The 17108-nt window shown below is 22.9% G+C and overlaps 1 protein-coding gene and 1 long non-coding RNA gene across 4 annotated transcripts in view; one reads left to right on the forward strand and one right to left on the reverse strand.

Moving 5' to 3' along the window:
* Positions 1-828: 828 nt before the first annotated feature.
* Positions 829-17108, reverse strand: part of LOC122511236 — a 70506-nt gene continuing 54226 nt past the window's right edge. For both annotated transcript variants that reach the window (XM_043626369.1, XM_043626368.1), the window contains 3 exons: positions 8686-9016; positions 5042-5324; positions 829-2519 (listed from right to left, as the gene is read on the reverse strand). In XM_043626369.1, coding sequence (XP_043482304.1) covers positions 2301-2519; positions 5042-5324; positions 8686-9016 — 833 coding nt within the window. In that variant the 3' untranslated portion in view covers positions 829-2300. The remainder of the gene's footprint in view (positions 2520-5041; positions 5325-8685; positions 9017-17108) is intronic.
* The window catches only part of LOC122511244, a 29840-nt gene continuing 22146 nt past the window's right edge, over positions 9415-17108 (forward strand). For both annotated transcript variants that reach the window (XR_006302498.1, XR_006302499.1), the window contains exons 1-2: positions 9415-9628; positions 15211-15655. This is a non-coding gene — a long non-coding RNA (uncharacterized LOC122511244). The remainder of the gene's footprint in view (positions 9629-15210; positions 15656-17108) is intronic.

Below are 17108 nucleotides of genomic sequence, written 5' to 3' on the forward strand. Positions count from 1 at the left end.
AATCTCGACTTTACTGATATTCGAAAATAATTTTTCTTATGAAATTATGAATATAGCTAATAAAAATTGTATTTTTTTATTCGAAAAGTATTCAGCATCTCGAGAAAGTGTCGGTAAATTGAAAGAACATTTAATTTGGTAATAAAAATGTTTCTTTTTCTTTTAATATTAGATAAAAATCATATAATTAGGCAGAATCTTCTTTAACAGAATCTTCTATTTCTTAAAATGTTAAAATTTCTAAAAAAAGAAAAGTGAGAAATGATTAGAATTTCAAATTCAATGGTTGACACGAGAAGAATAAAATTTTACTATCGAATATTTAAAATTTCCTGCGTGAACCATAATTTTCTTGTGCTTAAAAATACATAAAGCTCTTCGAGAATTATATTGTTCCTTGACAATAAAAATTTTAGAACTGTTACGAAATATATTGCGTTTGTCTCTATTTTTTTCTCTCATTAAAAATAGTATTATAAGATAAAATTATGTAATTTTCGAAAGAATCGTAACTTGAGAATTATTTCAGAAAACGAACGTTTTCTGAATTCAAAGATTCGAAAGTTTGAATTTGTAATTTTTTGAAATTTGAGACAAAACCAAGGATAATTCTTGATTATTTTTTAATAGTGATAACAAATATTACATTAATGATTATGACGACTGTTCTTAATTAACAATTTTATATTAAAAATTATGTTAATGTACGAAAATTATTATATAATTTTGTTTCGAAAATAACGTTTTTATGTTTTGTAAAATAATATTTTACAGATAATATTTTACAAAACAAAATATTGATTGAGGATTGAATATAAAGAACAAAAATTTAAGAAGCTGCAAATATTAATGTTATTTATTGTTATTATTGTCGTTAGTCTCTTTTCATATACAGTAATACATCAGAAACTAATAACCCTGACAACAAGGTGTCATTTCACCTCTGAAACTTCAAACCCCGGGGAAAAATTCCTCATCTCAATTGCAAGTTACGAATAAAAATGAAATTCATAATTTTCTACCAAATACATTTTTTTCATATTCGTTTGGAGTTTCTTTTCATTCTTTCATCTTTGTGCGTTGATTGCGTTTAAATGACATGTTACTGACACTCAGTTTTCATTGCAAGTTCTTCTATAATAATATTCGACAAGTGCAATTTCGCAATAAATAATTTCATGTTTCTGCAAAAGAGGTGCTTGCTCAGTTTCTATTTCTTCTTTATCTCAGTATCACTTATTATGTATATTACGATTTTTTTTATTGAGCGTTGCCTGTGAGCAAATTCGACTACCTGCGACTATAAATCAATGATTCTAAATCTAGAATAAAATTTATAGTAATTAACACGTAGATTTTATATAAGATTTTCGCTTTACATTAATTGAAAAAAAAATACATAAAATGTCTCACGATTTTACTCACATTAAGTATTTTTCTTTTCTGGAAGACCTGATTAATTTAAAAATCATCTTTGTGATTTGTGATTTATTATCTTAATGATTGTTTCGAAAATTTTCGATCTAACAATCACAAGTTCAATAATGTCCTCCTCGCAGTTAAAAAAAATATATTCCGAGACTTTAACAGTTTTTACGCTGAAGGAAAATCTTAATGATAAATTTTAAAAAATACCTGACAATCGGAAAAATGAAAAACATTTTTCTACTGATTGTAAAATATTTTTAGAAAAAAAGTTCATTAAAATCTCCTCAGTGAAGACGTCGGGTTTTTTTTGAGCAAATATAACTTCGATTTTTTACAATTACAATTTATCCTAAATATCAACAATTTCCGCATTATAAAAATAATAGACGATATGAAATAGTCTTCCTTTAGCAATTCTAAACACTAAATTATACATTTTCGTTGAATAAAATATCGTTTCGTCAATTAATCCCTATTAATCCCTCAGCTTTTCAAATTAATTGTTTTAACAAAATCAAATTCGATTCTAAAGAATGTAAATTGTAAAATTCTGTAAATTTTTAATTTTTCTCACAGAATTCTGTTACTATAGTTAAAAAACAATTGTTTTTTCTATTCGACAAATATACAATATTCTTTTTGTTCGAAAAATATGCAACATTCTGTTGTTTAATTCGAAAAATATATAAAATTCTTTACTATTGCATTTCAAGTATAAATTCTGTTATTTGAAGAATTTTAAAAATTCTCATTAATGTCAACGATTATTGCATTTCCAGCGTTACTGCCATTTGTTTTTTTCGTTGAGAATATTGGGTTATATAATTTTATAATTAAATACATCGTTTGTTAATTAAAAAGAAAATTGTTTATTAGTAAGGATGAAGAGCTGCTAGACCCAGTCTCGGTGGTTCTGCATAACTATGACGATATCTTCCTGCCGAAGGGATTATCTCTAAAGCTGGTCTCGCGCTCTCTCGATCTAATCCTGGAAATCTTTCATGCTCAGACAATTCCTGATACCCCATTGGTCTCACTCTCAATTTATCCCGAAAATCTCGAGAAATTTGACGATCTCTGAAGTCTCTAATCTGTAAACAAAAGAAATTCCACTTATTATTATTTTGCAAATTTAAATAATTTCTTATTTTCAAATATAAACATCAATTTTTCGAATAATTCAATAGTCAAAATTTAAAAAATTCACTTATTAATTACCTACATTATTATTTATTCTTGTTCATTATTTTCAAAAAATTTTAATAACATTTTTCGAAAGAATTCAACTATTTTTATAAATAATAAAATTCTTCGAAAGCATTCAATTATTTTTTAAATAGTAAAATTCTTTGCAGAAATTCGATTATTTTGAAAACAATTTTAATAAAATCTCACGAAAGGATTCAATTATTTTTTTTACAATTTTTGATAAAATTTTTAAAAAGAATTGAATTATTTCCTAAACTTTTTGATGAAATTCTTTGAAACAATTCAATTATTTTTATAAATTGTAAAATTCTTTGGTAGAATTCAATTTTTATAAATAAAAATTCTTTTCAGGAATTTCAATTAATTTCAATACGATTTTAATATAATTTCTTGAACGGGTTTAATTATAATTTTTATAAATTGTAATAAAATTTTTCTAAAAAACTCAATTATTCTCGAAAGTTTTGATAAAATTCTTTGTAAATTTCAATTATTTTCAAAATTCTCAATTCAAATTATTAAAAAAAACTACTTTATTTTCAAGAAATTTAAAAAAATTTTGCAAAAAATTTCAATTATTTACGAAAACTAATTAAATTAAGTCAAAAAGAATTTTAATTTCTAAATTAAAAGAATTTAATTTATTTTAATATTTTTAATAAAATTGAATAATATTTTTAATTAAATTTATTAATAAACACGAATATTTTAACAACTTGAAAGATAAATTCTTCATAAAATTAAATTACATTCAAAATTTTCAACAAAATTTTTTTAAAAATTAATAAAAACTCAATTATTTTATAAAAATTCAAATAAATTCTACAAAACAATTAAATTATTTTCAATACATTTTTAAAAAATTTCTCGAAAGAATTCAATTATTTTTAAAAATGTAGATAAAATCCTTCAAAAGAATTAAATAGCTTTACATTAAAAATTATTTTAAAAAACTACATTTTTTCAAGAAATTTAAAGAAATTCTTCAAGAAAAATTAATTTTTAACGAAAACATTAATAAAATTGTCTTAAAGAATTTAATTTTCTATGAATAATTTTAATAATATTTAATAATAGTTTTATCAATTGCAATTATTCATAAACACAATTATTTAAAAACTTCAAAGTTTTTCATAAAATTCATTTACTTTCAAAATTTTCAAGAAAAATTATTAAAAAAAACTTAATTATTTTCAAAAAAATTCAAATAAATTCTTTAAAACAATTCAATTGTTTTAAATACAATTTTAATAAAATTTCTCGATAGAATTCAATTATTTTCAAGAATTTTGGTAAAATCCTTCAAAGAAATTCAATTATTTTTAAATTTTTTGCTTTTTATCATTAATTTTTGAAATTATTAATGTCATCAAAAAATTTCGTTAATTTGAACATTCAGAACTTGTGGATCATGAATATTTCGAATATTAGTTACATTTATTAAAATAGTATTATAAAATTTTATATTTTTAATTTTATAATTTTAATTTAATTTTCAATTTATTCCTTCAAAAAATTTGGAGACTTTTGCAGGGAAAATGATTTTAAATATAAATTTTGAAAATGATAATAATTAGATATACATAAAGTATCGGATGCTGTCCTCTGTATACATTTAATACTGCATAAGAATTATATAATGATTCTTTCTGTAATAATAATTTACTATTATATAATGCGAAAGTTTATTTTAGTTGTAAAATTTGGCATCGTAAAAAGTCCGCGTTATATATTATTGAATATAGTTTCTATACTCTGACAATTATTTTCTTGGTGATTATTGAAATTAATTGATCATTAGTTTAGAAAAAATAAATTATCTATTCAGTAATGAACCTAAATTAACAATAAATCGAATTTAATTTCTAATTTTGTATTCACATTACCAAGTAGTTGTTCAATCAATTTTATTTTACTTTTTATACCTCTTAATTTAAAATACGTTCTCTTAATTTTATTATAAGAGGAGTCTTAATAACTTTCTTGATTATAAAATTTAAGTCATTTTTAATTACTGATTAGTTAATAATTTAATAATTCCAGGATCGTATCCTGCACGTGTTTTAAATAAATAAATCATTCAATTTTAACTCTTTCTCATAAATTAAAATTTAAGAAATTAATAATTAATTAATTTAATTTTTTAATTTAAATTATAATTTAAATTTTCTCTTAAATTGAAATTAAATTTGAATTTAACTTTATCTTAATTTACAGCTTATATTGATATATATATATATATATATATATATATATATATATATATATATATATAACTTGATAATAAATTTTCGAATACAAATGAAAAAGAATTTGAAAAAATTTTTGCAAAAATAAAAAAAAATTCTTGTTTTAGAAAAAAATAAAAAATGGTAACAAATGGAGATTTTGAAGAGATCCTTACATCTCTCGTGTTGATGACGTTCCTTGGACCTTTGAGTTCCCTCACGGCAGGGGGACTCTCGTAGGAACTTCGTGGCCGAGTTCTTGTGACTTCCGGTTCCGGTAGACGTGCCAATGGATAATGAAGGGTTCTAGGTCTCGGTTTGGCTTTGCACGAGACATCATTCTCACGGGCTAATAGTTCGGGATGACTTCGCCTGATCAAATGTTCGTGAATTGGTGCGGAAGTAGGAACAAATTGCCTGCTCATTCTGTCCCCGTGGGCTTGCCTCGTCATGTCCAACCTGCTTGATAAGAAAATCACGAGAGATTAGATTCATCTGAAATAGATGGAAAAAAAAATTCCCAACAACTTCAAATCTTTTTAAATTGGAGAAAAAACGTTGACTTTTGCAATTTTCTCTTTCTCTTCACTCTTTTTTCTCTTTTTCTTTCTTTCTTCTTTTTTCTATTTTTTCTTTCTTTCTAAATTTTCTTTGAAAATTTATTTCTTCTTGAATTTATTTATTTAAAAAAACGAAATAAATCTTTCTCTTTCTTTCTTTTTCTTTTCTATCTTTTTCTTTTTTCTAAATTTTCTTTGAAAATTTATTTATTCCTAAATTTATTTATTTCAAAAAAACGAAATAAATAAAGAAAACAAGAAATAAATTTTCTTCGAAAATTTATTTCGAAAAAAAAAAAAATTAAATTTATTTCTTTTTAATAAAGAAAACAAGAAATAAATTTTCTTCGAAAATTTATTTCTTGTTTTCTTTATTTATTCCTTTTTTTTAATCTTTGATTTTATATCTTTTTAAAATCTTGGAATTGTTTTAAGCTTTAAAATAAATAATACATTAAAATCATTGAATTTTTAGGTCAAGATATGTTTTTCACTGCACGTATTTAGTTAAGAAACGTAAATAATTGTAAATAAGAAAACAAAATGTGCAGAAAGAATAAGACATTCTTTAGAAAATAATTTAATGAGAGATGTAGAAAATAATTAAGTTCTAAATGTTCCAGAAGAAAAGTTTGTTTCTGAAATCTATCCTCCTCATCTGACAAGAGAAATCTTTATAAATATTATGTTTAATGACTTAATGTGATGGGATGTGCATATTTTTTTTTAATTATAAAAGACTAACTCGCGGAGAAATGCGAGAATAGTTTAATTGTTTCTGTGATTTTCTGAGGCGGGAAAATGGTTTGTCACAAAAATAAAAATTGTTTATCTGCTCTTTCAATGTGAATTCAGAGTATAAAATTATTATATTTTGATTGAAATTTTAATTTTTAATTGCAACGACTCAAATTCTTCATCAAAACAATTTAAATATTTTCGAAAATTTTAATAAAATAATTCTTCAAAACAATTAAATTATTTTCAAAAATTTTACATTAACATCCTTTGGAAAAATTCGATCATTTTCAAAAATTTTATATTAACATCCTTTGGAAGAATTCGATTATTTTCATAAATAATAAAATTCTTTGCTGGAAATCAATTATCTTCAATACAATTTTAATAGAAGTGTCTCGAAAGAATTCAATTATTTTCAAAAATTTTGATAAAATCCTTCAAAGAAATTGAATTGTTTTCAAATTTTTATTAAAATTTTTAAATATAATTGAACCTGTTAGAGAAATTTTATTAAAATTATCTTGAATATAATTTAATTTTTTCTTACAAATTTCATTAAAATTGTATTGAAAATAATTGAATTTCGAAAGAAGAATTTTATTATTTACAAAAATAATTGAATTCTTGCCAAGAATTTTGTAATTTATGAAAATAATTGTATTTTTTCGAAGAATTTTATCAGAATTGTTGAAAATAATTGAATTTAAATAATATTTTTAAATAGAATTGTATTCTTTCGAAAAATTTTATTAAAATTGTACATATTTCAAAGTATTTTATCTGAATTTTTGAAAATAATTGAATTTTTTGAAGGAAATTTATTAAAATGTTTTTTTTAAAAAGAATTTTTCCAAATTGTCGAAAATAATTAAAATTCTTTAAAATAATCGAATTTAATTAATATTTTTTAAAATAATTGAATTTTTTCTTAAAAATGATATTCAAATAATTGTATTGAAAATAATTGAATTTCGAAAGAAGAATTTTATTATTTATAAAAACAATTGAATTCTTGCCAAGAATTTTGTAATTTATGGAATTATTTGAATTGTTTCGAAGAATTTTATCTGCATTTTTGAAAATAATTGAATTCTTTGAAGGAAATTTATTAAAATGATTTTTACATTCTCATCAAAAATAAGAAAGTCTTGTTTTCAATGAATTTCATCAAAATTGTCGAAAATAATTGAATTTAAATATTAAAATTCTTGAAAATTATCGAATTTAATTTATATTTTTAAAAATAATTGCATTTTTTTTAAAAATTTTATTAAAATTGTATTGAAAATAATTAAATTGCTCTAAAAATTTACAAAAATAATTGAATTCTTGCCAATAATTTTACAGTTTATAAAAATAATTGAATTGTTTCGAAGAATTTTATTTGAATTTTTTAAAATAATTGAATTCTTTGAAGGAAATTTATTAAAATGATTTTTTTAAAAGAATTTCATCAAAATTGTCGAAAATAATTGAATTTAAATATTAAAATTCTTGAAAATAATCGAATTTAATTAATATTTTTAAAAATAATTGAATGTTTTCTTAAAAATTTTATTTAAATTGTATTGAAAATAATTAAATTGCTCTAAAAATTTATAAAAATAATTGAATTCTTGCCAAGAATTTTACAATTTATAAAAATAATTGAATCTTTTCGAAGAATTTTATCAGAATTGTTGAAAATAATTGAATTTAAATAATATTTTTAAGAATAATTATATTCCTTAGAGAAATTTTATTAAAATTGTATTGAAAATAATTGAATTCCTTTGAAGAATTTTATTATTTATGAAAATATTTTAATTTGCGAAGAATTTTTTTATTTATGAAAATAATTGAATTCTTGCGGAGAATTTTACAATTCATAAAAATAATTGAATAATTGAATTATTTTTATGAATTGTAAAATCCTCCGCAAGAGGATATTGTTTCGAAGAATTTTATCTAAATTTTTGAAAATAATTGAATTTTTTGAAAAAATTTTATTAAAAATTTTGAAAATATAAAATTTTTGTATTTTATTATTTATGGAAATATTTTAATTCTTGTGAAGAATTTTTTTATTTATGAAAATATGCTTGCGGAAAATTCTTGCGGAGGATTTTACAATTCATAAAAATAATTTAATTATTTCGAAGAATTTTATCTGAATTGTTGAAAATAATTGAATTTTTGAAGGAATTTTTTATAATGAATTTTCAAAAGAATTTCATTAAACTCGTTGAAAATAATTGAATTTAAATAATATTTTTATAAATAATTGCATTCTTTCGAGAAATTTTATTAAAACTGTATTGAAAATTACTGAATTGCTCTAAAAAATATTATTATTTATAAGACTAATGAAATTCTTGCAAAAAATTTTATTAAAATTATTGTATAATAATAAACTAGAATATTTAATAATATGTACTTAATAAATGAAGAAATAAAGATTAATTAATTAAATTAATTAACTGATTACAAAGACTTAACAATAAACAGCTTTTTTTCTTCCTCGAAAAAAAGTGACTGACCTGTGCATATGGATTTCAGGTTCGCGCTGTCTGGAAACAACAGGTCTTTGAACGGCTTCTCTCTGTTCCATTGCCCTGAACATTTCCTTGGCATCCTGGAATCTCTCCCTTGGACTCGTTATTTCTCCGGGATTGATTCGATGTTGATATTGTGGACTGGGAGATCTTTGCCTGTGTTCTGGCGGTTTACGATTCCTGTGGGAAGCCGGAGAAACGCCTCTCGGGATCGAAACTCTTTCTGGACTTCGAGTTATTCGCGGTAGAGTGAGATTTGAGGTTTCACGTTCTGGAATATAATCTTGATCATCCGCTGGACCACCCCAATCGTCATCTGTAAAGTATTATTCAAATTTTAGTCAAAATACTATTTTTTTTCCCTTTTAATTTTGTGTATCACAAATTAAATTTTAATTAAATTTAATTGAATTAAATTCTTCTTTTTTTCTCTTCTATTTTTAATTTCTCAAAACCTATTTTCTTTTCGAAATTTACCAATTTCCAGAATTTAATTTATTGATAACGATTAATAAATTAAAGTGAGAAATTTAGAGAGAGAAAGAGAAAACTGAAAATTGAACATTTCGAAATAAAAAAAAGGAGAACTAGGAAAACAATGAAATGGAGAATAAAGAAAAAGGAGACAGGGAAAAATGAATGAAAATGAGTTTAATAAGTGAGATAAATTTTTAAGTACATTTCTTGTTCTACTTTCAGTTCAACTACCTGTGAAGACAGCAAATCAGCACCAATCGACTCGACACTCTTTGGAGTAACGATTTCATCGACAAATGGATCTGCGAAGCACAAATTATTGCCTGCGAACGATGGGGTCAAGTCAAGAAAAGACACAGTCGAACCGAGACGACCGTGAGAGTCTTGCCAGCAAACTCAACTCGCAGATGTAGGAAAATGGGTCCAGCATAGGAAAGGTCACAAATAGAAGGTGAACGAAAGCAAGTAAAGTGAGCAAGTGTTTATATGCACGAGAGTGAGAGACACTAAAGAATAATACAAGAATTTCTTTAGGGTGGGACCAGAAAAATGTCCTCTCTTCTTCTAAATTCAAAAGTTAATAACAAAAAGAGAAAGAGGAGAGACAGTGGGTGGCAATGAGGAGAAATGAACAAGGGGGAAAGGGGAGGAAGATTTAAAGAGATTCTCTCTAAGGTTAAATGACGCCTCTGGCTATGGGCCAAGAATGCGGAACTTGACGATGAGGCACAAATTTCAATTTTATTTTTTTTTTTTGTCTTATTTTTCTTCTCAAGTGTCATTCTAATCCTGCGAGTTGCGGCAAAAATTTTATTTTGTTCTTCTCTGATTTTTTGCTGATTTTCGGACAGAATTGCGACTTTTCCCCTGTTTCCTCCTTCAAGAGGAGTTTAATTATTGAACTTCTCTTGAAGTTCTTTTCTTTCATATAATTATATTTCAAAAAAAATATTTTTTTAGAAGCAAAAATTTGATTCTAAACTTTTAGGTTGATGTCCACCGATTTTTAAAATAAAGTAAATTATTATACTGTGATTAAATTCCCCAGATTTTTTTCCAAAAATTTCAATAAAATTCTTTTAAAAATTCATTTATTTTTAATGGAATTTCAGGATATTTCAATTAATTCAAAAACTTTTAATTATAATTGTCAGTGAAATACAATTATTTTAAATAGAATTTCAGGAAATTTCAATTATTTCATTAACTTTCAATTAATTATATATAATAATTAATATATAATATAATTAATAAATAATTATTTTCAATTATTTTAATATAATTGTTCGAAAGAACTAAATTCTTTTAAATACAATTTTAATTAAATTTTTTTTAAATAATTAAAATATTCTTTGAGATTTTAATAAAATTCTTCTCAAGAGTTCATTTAATTACGTAAATAATTCTTCGAAAGAATTCAATTATGTCGATAAATAACAAAATTATTTCCGAAAATTAAATTATTTTGAGGTATTTTAATAAAATTCTTTGCAAAATTCAATTGTTTTCATAAATAAAAATATTCATCACAGGAAATCAATTATTTTTAAGAGTAATAAATTTCTTCAATTCAATTATTTTAAAAATTCTAATAAAATCTTTCACAAGAATTGAATTATTTTCATAAATAATAAAATGCTTTTTAGAAATTCAATTATTTTCAAAAAAAATTTAATAAAATACCACACAGACAGTCAATTATTGTCAAAAATTTTAATAGAATTCTTTGAAAAATTTAATTATTTTTAAAAACTTTTCGCAATTCAATGATTTTTAATATCTACTATTTTCATAAAATTTCTAAACAGAATTCTAATATTTAAAAAATTTTTCTAAAAATCTTCGTAAGAATTCAATTTTTTCCAGAAATAATAAAAATTTTCTCAGGAATTCTATTATTTAAATTAGAATTTGTATAAAATTAGTCGAAAGAAACGAATTATTTAAAAATTTTTATAAAATTCTTGGCAAGAATTAAATTATTTTTATAAATATTTAAATTCTTTCATGAATAATGAAATTCGTTGCAGGAATTGAATTTATTAGCAGGATAAGAAGGAAGTAAATATTTTTGATGGAAATTAGGAAAAAGTGAGGATTTTTTTTAAATTTTCAATTAAATTCTCTAATAAATTTAATTATTTTCGATTCAATTTCACAAAATTTCAAAATTAAGTTGATAATTATTGAATAAAATTACTTTTAAAAACTCAAGGATCTCAATAAAAATTGTATTTGAGGTGAACACAAAATTTAAGGAGAATTCAAGTTTCGTAAGTTCTTACAAAATTTTTTTGTACCCAAAAAAACAGAATCTAGAAATTTTATATTTTACTACTAATTTTTGATAAAATTCTCTGACATTTTCCTGATTTTTCAGACCAATTTTATTTTCATTGTTGCCAAAGTTCAGGGAAATATTTCAAAAATAATTAAATTTTAGAAGCCATTTTTTTGCTGAGTGTATCAAATATCTTACCCCCCCCACTCACCCCCTAAAGCGTTACGTAATTTAAGTATGGCCCCTAATCAAATTATTTAAATATTTAATTCTAAACTGCGCACTTCTTCAAGCTTTCGTATTGTGATTATTCTTCTCAAGCGTCAATAACCTTCGTTTAGAGTAAGATCAAGGCGATTTACATTTACCCAAAAAAAACTTGATTGCGATCTCTCAATTTATTATTGGCTGCGTCATTCATGAATAAATAATTTCCCGTTTCCAAAAATATAACTGATGGAATAATTTTCAATACCTACAAACAATTCCAGAGAGAAAACTGAATCTAAAATGATGTCAAAATAATTTAAAAGAAAAAAAATCTAATTTCAATAACAAAAACATAATTTCAAGCTAAGAAAAAAAAAATTGAAAACAATTTCCAACATGTATATTAAGTATAATTCAAATGATAATGTTACATAATATTGATTCCCAAGGAATAATGTTCTCTGAGTGCACACTAGAAAATTCATCTGACAAAAGAAAATGTGTGGTTTCTGTCCCTGACATTCTCTATGGACACAATGTGCTAATCTTATTTCGCAAGCAGATTGAATTCCTCCACACACAAACACAGCCACGAATGAAAAATCTCTCGTCAATGTTCGTTTCCACAGTGGGAACACAGCTCGAAGGAATATCATTGCTTTTCTCCTCGCGAAAAAGAAAAAAAAATTCATCTTCACATTCAGTGGCACGCTCCGAGGATTCTCTTTGAATTCTCAATTAACCAACGACATTCCAAGCGGTACCTTGCTGTCTCTTATAATTGAACGATCACTTTGTAAAAGATTATCTGCATAAGCTTTTACAATATTAATACTAAAAAAAGGGAATAAAATTCCCCCTAAAGATGGAAGTAATTTGGAAAGATTGCAAAGTTGTGACATTTCGGGAAAATTAAGATTGACACAAAAAATTTGATTTTCCCTCATTTCCAGACAAAATTCTGACTTTTTTCTTGGTTCTAAAAAATATTTTTATTTATTCTAAAAATGATTAGATACTCAAACAAATGTTTCTAATAAATTTGCGAATTTCTTAAATTATAAAATTATTTGAAAACATCAATAACTCCTTTTTTATACATAAATATTTAATCATGATTATATATTATTATATTATAAGAAATTTCAATTAAAATTATTTAAAAAATTAACTTCTTGAGAACTTTGAGTTAAAATTATTTAAAAGTTTAATCTTCTAGAATTTCAATTCGAAACCTTTTGAAATTCAATTACTTATAAACGCAACTCTTCTGAATTCAATTATTTTTGAAAATTTTCCCTGAACTTTGTCAACAATGAAAATAAAATTAGTCAGGGAAATCAGGAAAATGTCAGAGAATTTTATCAAAAATTCGTAAAAAAAATATCAAGTTTCTAGATTCATTACAAGCATTCTGGTTGTTTGGGTACAAAAACATTTTGTAAGAACTTAAGAAACTTGAATTCTCCTTAAATTTTGTGTTCACCTCAAATACAATTTTTATTGAGATACTTGAGTTTTTAAATGTAATTTTATTCAATAATTATCTATACTTAATTTTGAAATTTTGTGAAATTGAATCGAAAATAATTAAATTTGTCAGAGAATTTCATTGGAGATTTTTAAAAAATTCTCACTTTTTCCTAATTTTTATCAAAAATATTTACTTCTTTCTTATCCTGCTAATAAATTGAATTTCTGCAACGAATTTTATTATTCATGAAAGAATTTAAATATTTATAAAAATAATTTAATTCTTGCGAAGAATTTTATAAAACATTTTAAATAATTCATTTCTTTCGGCTAATTATATGCAAATTCTAATTTAAATAATAGAATTCCTGAGAAAAATTTATTATTATTAAATTCTTTTGAAAATAATTGAATTCCTAAAAAACATTTTACTATTTATGAAAATAATTGGATTCTTGCGAAAGATTTTGTTAGAATTTTTTTAAATAATTGAATTTTCAAGAAGAAATTTATTACTTTTAAAAACAATTCAATTCTTGTGATGAATATTGACATTTATAAAAACAATTAAAATTTGCAATGAATTTTATTAAAATGCCTCAAAATAATTAAATTTTCGGGAAAAATTTTTTTATTTATCGATATAATTGAATTCTTGGGAAGAATTTCATTAAAATCTAAAAGAATAATTGAATTATTTCAAAAACATTTAATTAAAATTGCATTTAAAATAATTTAGTTCTTTCGAACAATTTTATTAAAATAATTGAATTCTTGTGAAAAATTCTTATATTTTTGTAAATAATTGAATTCTTCCACAGAATTTAAAAATAACATTTCTTTTCACAAATTTTATTAAATTTGTACTAAAAATAATTGAATTTCTCAGAAGAATTCTATTATTTACAAAAATAATTGAATTCTTGCCACAAATTTTGCAATTTATAAAAATAATTGAATTTTTTTGAAGAATTTTATCAGAATTGTTGAAAATAATTGAATTTTTACTAAAAACTCTTGAAAATAATTGAATTTAAATTATATTTTTAAAAATAATTATAATCTTTCGAGAAATTTTTTATTATTTATGAAAATATTTTAATCTGCAAAGAATTTTTTTATTTATTAAAATATTTGAATTCTTGCGGAGAATTGTACAATTCATGAAAATAATTGAATTGTTTTGAAATTAATTGAAAATAAATTTTCGAAAATAATATAATATTTTGAAGGAATTTTATTAAAAATGTTGAAAATAATGATTTTTTTAAAATACTTTCATTAAAATTGTCGAAAATAATTGAATTCATATTAAAATTCTTAGAAATAATTGAATTGCTCTAAAAAATATCATTATTTTTGAGAATAATAAAATTCGTTTTAAAAATTTTATTAACATTTTTAAAAAACAATTGAATATCTGAAATTTTTGTTTATTTTTGAAAATAATTGAATTTTTCTTTTTAAGAATTTTATGAAAATTGTTTTAAATAATTAATTTTTCCGGAATATAATAAAAATATTATGAAAATTTTATTTTAAATAATTGAATTCTTGTGGAAAACTTTATTTGTGAAAATTATTGAATTTTTCGATTAATTAATTTAAAAGAGTATTAAAAATAATTGAAATTCTTCGATGAGTTTTATTATTTATGAAAATAATTAAATTCTTGCTTAGAATTGGATGAATTTTATCAATTTTTTTTTAAATAATTGATTTCTTTTGCGAAATTTCATGAAAATACTAGATATTGAAAATAATTGAATTTTGAATATTTTTTAAAAATAAATAAATTTTTTAAAAGAATTTAATTATCATTTTTGAGAATAGTTTTTTTATTTCTAGTATTAGCGAATTTAAAGTAGTGGAAATTCTAAAAAAAAAAACAGAAAAAAAACAGAAATAGTAGTTTTTAGTGGCTGAAATCTAACAAAAAGTGCCCAAATAGTAGCATTTAACGTAAAAAAAGTAGTAAATAATAGGCTTTAGTCTGTAATCGACTTGAAAAATTTTCCATATTGATATTATATTCGAAAATAATTAAAACTAAATTTTTTTTCTTTCAGAACACAAGGAAAATACGAGTCAACTTTGACAAATCCATCAAATGGAAATAGAAAGCAATTCGTCCAGAATTGCGTCTTGCGAGTGAAGTGAAACTTGGAGGAAGATTAGTCTCTGAAATAATCAACCCTGGCCTAGAATGATTTTCGCTCTGGAAGGAAAGAAACGGGGGAAAAATTTTCATCTCAATTACAAAGTTGTGCCTCGAAGGCGCTACAAGTTTTCAATGAGAGAATCACATGCGTGTGTAGAGCGAGTAATTGGCGGCATTTCCACGCATCGCAGCTTTTTGAATCCCCAATAGGAGAGCTTGACTAGAATAATTCTCTCAACAACTAAAATGACCAAAGCAAGCCAAAGGCAGCAGCAAAAGCAGCATTATCGGGTAGTCTCACCGCAGGATTTCCTCATCGGCTGCGAAGCGTTACGAGGAATGCATTTCGATTGGTAGGTTGTGTACCAACAAGAGATGCGATAGTGCGTTAAACTGTTAATTTCGCGTCTCTCACACGTCTTTCGAATGCGTGAGATGTAACTAGGTGCATATCAGTGACCATCATAAAGAAAGTACATTGAACGCAGACCTTGCGGTTTTGCCACTTGAAGATGCGAATGTACTCATCATGCATTATAAATTTATAACCACCTCTCATATATACTTTCATGAAAAGAAAATTCTTTTTTTTCCCCTTTAGAGACTTGATGTGTTCTCTATACTCTACCCTTCTTTCACAAATTATTCAATCTCGCTGTAATTTCCTATCGTATTTTCTTTTCAGTAGTTATCAAGTAATTGCTACTTTTGCGCGCACAAATTTCAAAAGAATTCGGTTCCAAAAAAAAGAAAATAATTAGTCATTTTCTGAATGCTTGAATAATTAATTCGATAGCTACACTATTAAATCTATATTATAACATTTTCGAATTTTTCTTTTTTCCTTATTTTAAAATTATGCGACTTTTTCGAATTCTATTCCAGAAATTGCAATAAACTAGGTATGTACATATCATTTTTTAAAAGAAATTGCAAACTCTGATTTTTATAAGATCTGAAAAATAACTATTATAGTCGAAAATAATGTTCCCTAAAGTGCCTTACTTCTTTCAGAAGTATACTCTTTTAGAAAACAGAATTTAGTCCTAAAAATTAAATTTATTATTTATTAAAATACAAACCCAGAAAAAAATATTTTCTTTCTTCAAAGAAATAAGTTTCTTGGATTCGTTTTATTTCTTTCAAAATAAATTTTTCTTTTAAACGAAAAGAGATTTTTTGATTCAAAGAATATTTTTTCCATTTGAACAAAATTTTCTTTGAATCCAAGAAAATTTGTTTTTTAAGTCAAAGAAATTTGATTACAGGACAAAATATTTAATCCAAAAAATCCAGACCGAAAAGTCAAAGAAAAAAAGTCCAAAGTACAAAAAATTCAAAATAAAAATGTCCGAAGTCAAAAAATTCAAAATAAATAATGAAATGAAAAAGCCACGTTTTACTTTTTACGCTATAAAATCGGAATTTGAAATTTTAATGTTAAAATCTCAGGATTTTAATTATTTACAAAAATAATAAAACTCTTCACAAAAATTCAATTATTTTCATAAATATAAAAATTTCTAGAAAAATTTTAAATACCTATTCTATAAGATTTTTAAAATAATTATTCCAAGAAATACAATTATTTTCAACAATTTTGATAATATTCTTTACAAAAATTCAATTATTTTTTTCAAAATAATTCCAATTAAATTACTCGATTAATTTAATTATTTTCAAAAATTAAAAATGTTAAGTTTATCTACTTTTGATTCCCAGTCATTGAAATGAGGAACTCAAAAAAGAACCATTTAAATTTTTATATCACAATTTTTTTCATTAAATTTTTAATTTCTTTGGATT

This window comes from Leptopilina heterotoma, unplaced genomic scaffold (assembly GCF_015476425.1).
Source record: "Leptopilina heterotoma isolate Lh14 unplaced genomic scaffold, ASM1547642v1 Lhet_81, whole genome shotgun sequence".
Taxonomy (NCBI): Eukaryota; Metazoa; Arthropoda; class Insecta; order Hymenoptera; family Figitidae; genus Leptopilina; species Leptopilina heterotoma.